Consider the following 11,068-nt stretch of genomic DNA (forward strand, 5'->3'; position numbering starts at 1 on the left):
ATACATCAGGAACTCAGTATTTTAACATTTACCCATAATCTTGACTGTCTTTCCTTCTTTACTTAATGTGCTATGCAGAGTAATCTAGAGGGAAAAAATTAAAATCTTAAAGCACTTTTGAGGGTTGTTTTGTTTTCCTTGGAATTTTAAACACAACACAGTAAGTAGATGACATTTAAAAACTGGCTTTATTACTTTATCTAATGTGAATTATTAAACTTAAGTACATACATAATTTTTTCTCCCCTAATTTGCTTTAGTGAGAAAAGTTTTAATTCTCTCTACTGCTTTTCTCATGTAGAATAATATTCTTTGTCTGGAACAGAATAAGGACTGGTTCAAGATATTTTTTTGCTATTGGAAAACCTCTTCATTCAATAATTTGAAAATGTTATGTGTTTACATGTGGTTTTATACTTAACATGTCTCTGTGCAGAGACATTATCTTACCTTAATCTGCTTGGCTGGGGTCAATTCTTTGTCAGAATAAAGGACCTTTCCCTGGACAGACTTTTCAAATTGTTCTTTTAAAAACTTAGTCGAAACCTTTGGAATCTCTTCCTCTTCAGGTGTATCTATGACTATAAACACAAAAGAACACCATGGATATTATGTAACTAATAAACATGATGTTTGAGAAGTCATTATAATACTATGGAAAACTTCTTATAATGTAAGTTAAGTAAAAGTATTCAGGATATAAGTGTATACATATGGCACTACTTCATTAGGTAAGTTAGTAATTGTCAAGAAATATAGGAAGAAAAATAATGGTGGTTACTGGATGGAAAGTCATAAGTTATGAAGCTGTTATTTATTTTAATTGCATATATTTTCCAAATTTTCTACAAGCATGTTTTACTATTGTGCTCAAATAATAATAAAAGTTATAAAACAAGAAAAGAACAGCAGAAGAATAGAAAAGGATCTACTTCCTTAAGCAAAACTACAATAAAACAAAATTCAGATATAGTTAAGTAACATTTGGGTCACAGTTGGCTTAAATCTTCCCTTCTAGCACTTAGGAATAGCAAAACTCATTCCCCTTTTACAGGCAAGACACTCTGTACCCATTTTATGCAGATCCGCACAAGTTTGCCTGGAATCTAATCTCATATCTGGAGGTTGGAGAATTAGACTTAAACATGCTTGAATCTATCATTAAAAGTAATACAATCTAGATAACTTTTCTGTTCCCAAGGAGCTTGATAAACATCAAGTTTATTCTAGATCCCTAAGGCAAAAACAATTCAGAGGTGACTGGCTTATCACCTTCTAGGGTTTTGGATACATCATAAGGTTGAAGGGCAATGAACTATTTTAGAAGCTTATTGCAGCTCTTAGCATAGACAGAACCTAATTATATATAGAAATACTGCCCTATCTCCATTAGAATCATGAGTAATAGTTACTAACTTTATTTAGTGGGAAGGCTTGTACTTTAGAAGTTCTCTATTCAAACACAGACGCATCAACAGTAAAAAGGTATATTCAAATCAAATAATATCAGATTCTTACCTGTTTCTTGAACATATTGATGGAGCTTAGAAGCTTGGTTTATTTCCTCAGTCTGTTTTTCAAGATGAGAGACCTATGTTTAAAGATAATTTTAAATAAATAATTGTTTTTAAGAAATCAGGTCATTTCAGGATTGTACATGTATTCTTGGACTTCCCTGGTGGCTCAGACGGTAAAGCATATTCTACATTGCAGAGTGATTTTCATCCAAGACTTCAGTACACATAGAGAGATGCAAATTAAACACTGATCATTTATTTTAATGCATGAGCTCATGCTATAACAGAACATATATGAATGGACATCTAAAGTACCCTTATATTTTCAGGGTGCTCATTTTATATTTCAAAGACTTCAAAGTTGGGAAAGAGACACTGATGTGTATTGGTATTAAATACATAAAGGAATATAAAAGCAATTGTTTATAACAAGATCAGAATGTCCACACAGTTCTGGAAACTGTGTGGAAAGTGTTTTTTCTAAGTAGTTACCATTTCTGTTCCAAGAACATCAATTTTGTGTGCTTCGGAAATTTCTGGTTCATTTCTTTCCATTTCCTGGCTGCATCTTGAAATGTCGACCTGGCTGCTACGGATTACCTCCTGAAAATGAATGAATGAATAGACAATGCCTTAAGAGAATTCTGAAATTTTTAACTTTCATTTTATCAGTGCAATTTCAGTGAAAGAGACTTCTGAAAAAAATTGTTTCCTCCGTATATTGCTTTGCTTGACTGTTGTAACAAATGACCACAAACTTAGTATCTTACAGTTGTATAGGTCAGAAACACTGAATGGGTCTTGCTGGGTGTTAGCAGGTGCCATTCCTTTCTCCAGGCTATAGGGGAGGATCCATTCTCTTGCCTCCAGCAGTTCTAGAGGCTGCCCACTTTCACTGGATCGCGGCCTCCTTCTTCTAGTTAAACTTTTTCTCACTCTGCCATCTTGCTGATTTTCTCTTCTGATCCCCCTTTCACTTTTATGGACCCTTGTGATTACATTGGATTAATCCACAGAATCCAGGATTATCTCCCTGTCAAAAGGTCAGCTACTTAGCAGCTGTAATTCCATCTTCAACCTTAATTCTTCTTTGTCACATAACTTAACATATCCACAAATTCTGAGGATTAAGATACAGGTATCTTCAGGAGCCAGTATTCTGTTTACCACCCTTAAAAAGCAACAAATGTTAACGAGGCAACTCATACCCCGTATGACAAGGATGACTCTCAAAGAGAAAATGAAAATCCTTGATTAAAAAGAAATATATTAATATTGTTGTTTATAAGCCAGATTTTCATGTTACAGAAAGACATTCCTGTGTTCAAGTTGACCTTCTGATTTGGTGGCAGATCTAGAGTCTAATTTAAGAGTATAATCATTACATAAAACCAATATAAACAGGCCATATTATGCTAGCATATCTCCATCATCACACATCAGGCTACTTTTGATTTTAGTTATGCCATTGCCTTCTCCAGTTAAGTTAGCATAGGTGATCCTGACTGAACTGGATGGTTGAAACTGCTACTAACTTTGGTGATCCATCCCTGCTGTTACTATGGGATGGGATCTGACAGAAATATATGATTGTTTGATTGATATGAAGCATTTGGCATACTGCTAAAAATCTTACCATCAAAAAATAGAATGTAGACAGATGACTCTCCAAGAACACATCTATTTGAACACCTTTGAAGTTGGGATTTCACTTTACTTTTGATAATTTACATGACTAGCAAGTGCTGTTTTTGATATGGGATTTCAGTAATAAAAACTTTGTCTTACTAAAGTATAGTCAAGTGAGCAAAGGTGAATTATTATTATTAATCAAATAGAAGCACTAAAGTTTTTCTTTTTAAACATGGAGTTAAATAGTTTTAAGTGATTAAATTCTAAACCTTTAAACCAAGAATAAATTTATATTAAAGCTAATTCATGAGATCTTGACTTGTGATTTTTTTTTTCTTCTTGCTAGTATACTTGCAGTGTTTGGCTTTTTTCCCCCAAGTCTATTTGGTATATAGGGTCAAAGTTAATAAAGTGGCAGTCATATATTTGCACACATATATATATATATATATATGGTTTAGTTGCTAAGTCATGTCCAACTCTTGTGACCCCTTGGACTGTAGCCTGAAAGGCTCCTCTATCCATGGAATTTTCCAGGCCAGAATACTGGAATGGGTATTTCCTTCTCCAGTGGATCTTCCTGACCCAGGGATCAAACTCTGGTCTCTTGCATTGCAAGCAGATTCTTTACCAACTGAGCCACTAGGGAAGTTGTATACACACACACACACACATATATGTATATAAAACATGACTTGATCTTATTACACTTCTCTGGGAAGGAGAATTAAGACAAAAAATTGATAACCTCTCAAATGTCCTACAGAGAATTGAAGCCAAAATCTAGGTTTGTACTTTAAAATGTAGATTATATTCCATTCACTTCAGTTCAGTTCAGTCACTCAGTTGTGTCCAACTCCTTGTGACCCCATGAATCACAGCATGCCAGGCCATCCTGTCCATCACCAACTCCCAGAGTTTACCCAAATATTTTTGGGTAAACCTAATATTTACACCTAATATTCCATTAGGTGTGTTAATTAACTAGATGGGAGGAATCCTTTCACAGTGTATAAGTATACCAATTATCACTGTGTATGCTTTAAATATCTTATAATTTTTTCAATTATACTTCAATAAAGTTATAACTGAATATCTAAAAAAGGCATTTGAAAAGGTACCTAAAAAAATTTAAATTATACCTCATTAAATTAAAGACCAGTGTAATATTTTCCTAAGCAGAATGTGCTTCCAGCTCTAGTCATTTATCACATGATATTTATTAACATGCTTGATGCATAGTTTATGCTAAGGAAAAGTTTACTTAATGAATGAATGAATAAAACAAAATAAAACTTCCATTAACAAATTAATTTCATTCAACCTTCTATTTGCCTGAGAATGTCCCAGGACCTGGGGTTAGAACAATGAACAAATGTGTACTTTACTTTCTCAAGAGGGAGTATAGAAAGTAAATAATCCATATTCTTTCCTTTAAGTTCAGAGAATCATAATTCTATAATAAGAAGTTGTGCATAATCAAGTTTTATTTAAGGTTATTAATAACATTATGCTGGAGGAAATAATAAAAGTATTATCTTTTGTTGTCATCACCTAGGTTTCCCAGGTGGTGCTAGTGGTAAGAAACCCGCCTACTCAGTTCAGGAGACATAAGAACCTTGGGTTCAATCCCTGGGTCAGGAAGATCCCCTGGAGGGGGGCACGCCAACCCACTCCAGTATTCTGGCCTGGAGAACAACGCCATGGAGAGAGGAGCCTGGCAGGCTGTAGTCCATGGGGTTGAAAAGAGTCAGACACGACTGAAGCGACTTAGCATGCATGGAGAGAATTAAAACTGTCATTGAAGACCACAGAGAGAAAGGAATGCACGGGTACAAATAACATTTCTTTGTGTAAAAACTGTTTGCAACTATGGCAGATCTTTCTATCTATCGACATATAATGGGGATATTCTATGGGTTTCTTTTGACACACTGAGAAATAGGAAGTACTGATTAAACAGTGAAAGAGCAAAGGACATGGGAACTTGATCAGTGACAAGATCCTTATGGAAGGGCACTTTGATCATTACTACAGAATCACATCTCTGCCTAGAGGTGCACATGACAAGCCGTGATCCAGAGACCCATTTATTTGACCCACTCAATGATTTTAAGGTTTTGAGCTAGTTAACGCCTACAAAAAAAATCAAGATTCCTGCTTATGTTTGAAATTTTGAAGATCCGGCAACACTGGATTCACATTCCAGCATGGCAGTGGCTTGCTGGACAAAGTAGTGGCCACCTGTCTTAGTTGGGACATATACTTTTCAGTTGGTCCCTGTTCCCATCACTCACTAATGTTTCACACCAAACCTGCCTGGAACCATAGCAATTTGAGTTTCTGATACTTGCTGCTAACTGTCAGGCTGAAAGAATAAAGTCAGTAAGTTAACTTGGTATGTTGAGAAAGATAAATGCAAAATGTTGGGAGTAGAAAAACAGTAAATAAATATATTTCAACACATTTTTAAAAAAATTATTATTTTCTGGGGCAAACATTTTATACCTAATGTGTATCTATTTGGTTTAAAAAAATCCAGGCCTATCATCTCTAAATATATTTTCTTGTGGGAGAGGACACAACATAAACACATAAACAGTACAAAGATACATAAATTTAGTTTAGAGGTATAAGCTTCTACTTCAGCACTTATGTGCTATTATGAAACAGAACTATAATTGTTACACTAGTTCGGTATGTTAGTGTCAATGCATCAATTTTACTGCCCCCTATTTTCTGTAACTTACATAAAGCCTGTCTTAAATTATTCCAAGATTTTGTTTCCATTATTTACTGTGTTTCATATTTTGTAACTAGTGGAGTTGGATTTTAAATCTGACTTTCTTTCTTCCCAAGTGTTGGTGTCTATAGACTGAAGGGTTAGATAAAAGGATGGATCATCATAATGATCAGGAAGAAATCCAATTATACAAATAAATGCAATAAAGAATTCTGGCCAGAACACCATACATAAATTCACATGAAACAATTCATGAAATTGGTATTAATACTTAAAAAATTAAATTCAAATATAGATTGGCTGCAAGAAGAAAAATACAATTTTGGGTTCACAGGTGAATTAACCGAAATCACTACTCACGCCCTCCTTTATACTAGGTATGTCATAAGTTACTATGGGTAACTTACTAAATCACACCTAACTTTAAAAAAAAAATCTCATTCATCCCTGAAAAGAAACATATGATATATATGCTCTAATTTTGGAATCTAGACAACATCGGGCAAAATAAAAAAATGTTATAATGTTTGCATAACTCATGCCAATCTGGTATCAGCTCATAGATTAATCAAGTATATTACAAAGTTTCCATGGATGTACATTTCTCCAAAAGGGATTTCTCCAGCACAGAAAAGATTCCACACTTTGCCTACTTAATTTGCCATTGTTCTTATCACTGTAAGAAAAAGCATTGTACATTTCCACTGATAAAAATGCAAACTCATGCTATCATAATGAGTAAGGGAAGAAAAAAGACAGTCTTTTTATGATGACTCACTATTATTGTGACTCTTAGAAGTACATCCATTAAAATAAAGTGTGATGTAACTGGCAGAAGAGTAGATAATAACTGCCTCACTAAAGTGGAAAAAATAGCTCATTTTCAATGCTAGTAATTCAGCAATTTTACCCATCACTAACCTCATTCTTAATAAAACCAGGAAGGGTTTGTACCATTGTCAAACAGGCAGAAATAATACCAAAAATGTGCTTTTTATGTTAACAAAGATGTCAGTTGATTCAAGACTTGAAAGAATAATCAGTTCTTTAAGTGATGAACATAAAAATTTGTGGTTGATATATTGTGTTTGTCTAGATTTGGATATATTTGAATTCAAACATGTTTTATTTTTGCCCTGAGTTTTTTCTCTTCACTTTTTAAAAAATTTACTTTAAAATTTTACAGCATAAAATTTGATATCCCTATAGTTTGAACTTCATGTTAGGGTTTTTCCTCATTCACTACACACTTTTGAATCTTGGCTCAAAAATTGTTTTTTCTTTGAAACCTTTCCTGACTTTTCTATACAGAGGTACCTGTTCCTGCTTTTATTATCATATTCCTATATGGTCAGTACATATCTCTATTACCTACCTATCACATTTCTCATAACTGAACTCATGCATCTTCAAATCTTGATGTTTATCTTCCTGGTAGAGAGTAGATCCTCCCCTCTAAATGTCAAGAAGTGAATGCATGGATAAATAACTTTTTTCTTAGGAATGTGAAAACTTTATGATTTTATAAAAATCTAGTTTAAAAATTAAAGTTCTATAAAATCGTATGATTTCATTTTTTGATATTTCAGTTGATAATCTTTGATACTGAACATTTCATAATTGGTAGGCAGGGTTACTGAAGCTGATGCATATAGCAATGATATGTCAATCACTGACAAAGTGTACTTAGCAGAGTTCTCCTGGTAACACTCAAATGGTTGGAATGTTTATGGAAGAGCATGGGCAGTGCTGTTATGCTATAAAGAGCAATTGAAATCATTAGAGGGAAGAAAAGCCTGTATCAAGAAACCAAAAGATACACAAAGGCAGCAAACACACACAGAAAGTAAAGAACCTTTCAAAATAGGAAAATTTATTTTCAAATGTTCTTTTTATAAAAGATCTTATTGGTGAGAAACTAATCTGTATGTTTTTTTTCTTTTGTAAATTGTTATTATTCATTGGGTTGGTAAATCAATGCATTATCAAGCATTATGTAAAAACAACAGTAGAATGCTTTGGGCAGAATTACTACGACATCAACAAATTAAGTTGATATATTTGTGATGACAATAAAAGATACTATTTTATCCTTATTTTCACTATAAAGGGGAAAGAAGAGTCCAGGCAAATGTAAGTCATGATCCTTTGTATCCCTGTATATACTCGGAAGTGAAGACTCCAGTTTTACTTCATTTAGTACTAGGGCTGCCTGAAGCGATGAATGCTCCCTGAAGCTGGTTGGACTATTGGATCCTAAGAGACTGATGATGCAAAACATTTGTAAAAAAAAAGTAAAGTAGCAACTTTTTCCTTTGAAATTACTGCATCTCTAAATGTGAGTGACCTCATATCACTTCACCTATATATTTATTTATTCTACCAACAGCTACTGAGCACCACCTATCTCTACAGCATTTTGCTAGGCATTGTCAGTATTGTTTTAATAAAAGTTTTATCTACCAACCTATCTACATATCAATAATCTGTCAGTCTATCTCTATATCTGTGCAATATATACAAATATGTACATATATATCTAATGGAATAAAAATGGCTCACTTAACTTGAAATTCTCTTAAGATCTGTAATATATAGAAATGCACAAATTATGTAGGATTGTTGTGTAAGTCTCTGACAGAATTGAATTCATACTTTATTGAATTCATACTAATTCATAATTTAATTGAATGCTATCATTCAATTAATATCAACTATTTCCTGACTCAAAAGAATTATGCTTTGGTCACATCTAGCTATAAAGAGCAAAACTTATCATTTTTAATAAAAATACTTAATTTAAAAGTAGAAATGTTTGACTTCAAAGAGAGGTTTCTGAATAAGTAATGCCAGCTTTCACTGCTAAAATTCTGTCCTCTTCTTTCCCCAAAGTGTTATTTATAGAGTCATATCTCAGCATCTAAAATGCTAAAGATTCATAAAAAGAACTTGTAAAAGATGTACTCTCAACTGAGCCATCAAACATATTAGTTATATAAATAGGATACTTACTTGATAAAGTAAAAAAACAGGATACATAAAACATTTGATTTTCAGTAAAAGACACCTAGAAGTATTATGTAGAAGTATAATATATATATTATATATTAACACACACACACACATATACACGTATACAGCATTTCAGTCTAACATAGAAGTAAGGCATCTTAAAAACAAAAGGGCATTTGGATATAAATAAACATAAAAGTACAATAAAAGAAGCTAAAACATGGAGTCTCAAGGAGTAGTGAAATTGCAAGTAAAAAGCTTGCAAAAAGAATGAAAATAACTTAAAAAGAAAACCAGGGGTAACATGTATATTATGTTAATTAATCCAAACCAAAATAGATAAAAAGAAGAATTGTACCTTTTCATTACACAACTCCTCTTCACCAATATTCAGTTGATTTGACAGTGAAAACCCTGCCAATTCTACCTTTAATTATCTTTTGAGTCGGTGTCCCCTTTATTCTAGAATTTCTGACCCATTTAAGCCCTCATATATTTAATCTGCTATTTCAGTAGTCTCTTAACTTACCTTCTTCAATCTAACTTTGACGCCCTTTACGTCAATCCTATACAGCTAGGAAAAACATTACTTAAATGCATATCTATTCTTCTTTCTCCCTTGTTTGTTTCTTCAATGGGTTTTGATTGCCTTAGAATAAAATAAAAATAAAAAATTTTTTCTCTTATGCAGGCTTTGGCTACACTTCCAGCCCCACGACTCAATTATGTTTCACTATATTCATAAATATACTAATTTACCTGTGGCATAAGCTGTTTCTTTCACCTACAGTGTAGTTCTACATTTATAAAAAAGAAAATTTAAGTCTCAGCTGAAGCATTCTCCACTCTCAGATTCCCCTCAATTATCCCTCATCCAGAGTAAAGTTTATCACAACCTTTGTGTCCTAACAAACCTCATTTATATTTTCTATCATAGAATCTACCATATTGCACTTGTAATCATTTGTTATGTGTCTGTCTTTCTGATAGAGAGAGCTTCTTGAGGGCAAAGTAATATCACACTCATCACGGAATCTTTTGTGCTTGACATATGGTGCATGCTTAATGACTATCAGCAGAATAAAAAAATTACAAGGCACAGACTCTGGAATTAGCCTTCTTGAGTTTGGATCACATTTGCTCACTTTCTTTGGACAAATTACTTAGATCTTCCATGAGTTCATTTCTTGTCCAAAAAAAGTGTGTGTGTGTGTGTGTGTGCGTGTAGGGGGCAGATGAAATAGTGCCTATCTTGGAAGGTTACTGCAAGGAGAATCAGAGTAACATTTGTGAAAACCTGGCTTATAAGTGCTACATGAATATTTGTTATTTGCTAAACAAATATTCATTGTACACTTACTCTGCATCAGCTATTTCCCAAGTAATTCAAGATATACAGTAAATAAGGCAAAAGAAAAAAAATAAAGATTGAAAGAAAGTAGATTGTCTCTGGTTATGTCAATATATTTTGCCATGAAATTTTTAATTATATAAATAAGTCCAGAAACAAAAGAAAAAACAAGTTTCAATATGTATATTCTTTATTCTACCAGAGAAGAAGTGGATTTGTGAGGTTTATTGAAAGAGAAGCAAAAAGGTGCCTGTGCATATTATAACCCTTCTAAATCATTCTGGCCCCCAGGACATAGAAATTTCTATAGAGGCATGGCCAGAGAGTAGCTTTCAGATCACTGATTTAGTTTTTCTCTGATTCATCTTTCATGAACTGATATCCAACGAAGAGTCAGTTCACAGGGATTTGATCTCAGTTCAGTTCAGTCGCTCAGTCGTGTCTGACTCTTTGCAACCCCATGAATCGCAGCACGCCAGGCCTCCCTGTCCATCACCAACTCCCAGAGTTCACTCAGACTTATGTCCATCGAGTTGGTGATGCCATCCAGCCATCTCATCCTCTGTCGTCCCCTTCTCCTCCTGCCCCCAACCCCTCCCAGCATCAGAGTCTTTTCCAATGAGGCAACTCTTCGCATGAGGTGGCCAAAGTACTGCAGTTTCCAGCTTTAGCATCATTCCTTCCAAAGAACACCCAGGGCTGATCTCCTTTAGAATGGACTGGTTGGATCTCCTTACAGTCCAAGGGACTCTCAAGAGTCTTCTCCAACACCACAGTTCAAAAGCATCAATTCTTCGGCACTCAGCTTTCTTC

At 33.9% G+C, this 11,068-nt stretch overlaps 1 protein-coding gene across 2 annotated transcripts in view; it reads right to left on the reverse strand.

Moving 5' to 3' along the window:
• Window positions 1-11,068, reverse strand: part of LOC105002366 (xin actin-binding repeat-containing protein 2-like) — a 78,820-nt gene that overhangs the window by 18,318 nt on the left and 49,434 nt on the right. For both annotated transcript variants that reach the window (XM_010858939.1, XM_010858938.1), the window contains 3 exons: window positions 2,010-2,120; window positions 1,519-1,591; window positions 451-581 (listed from right to left, as the gene is read on the reverse strand). In XM_010858939.1, the coding sequence (XP_010857241.1) occupies window positions 451-581; window positions 1,519-1,591; window positions 2,010-2,120 (315 nt within the window). The remainder of the gene's footprint in view (window positions 1-450; window positions 582-1,518; window positions 1,592-2,009; window positions 2,121-11,068) is intronic.

This window comes from Bison bison, unplaced genomic scaffold (assembly GCF_000754665.1).
Source record: "Bison bison bison isolate TAMUID 2011002044 unplaced genomic scaffold, Bison_UMD1.0 scf7180017864452, whole genome shotgun sequence".
NCBI lineage: Eukaryota > Metazoa > Chordata > Mammalia > Artiodactyla > Bovidae > Bison > Bison bison.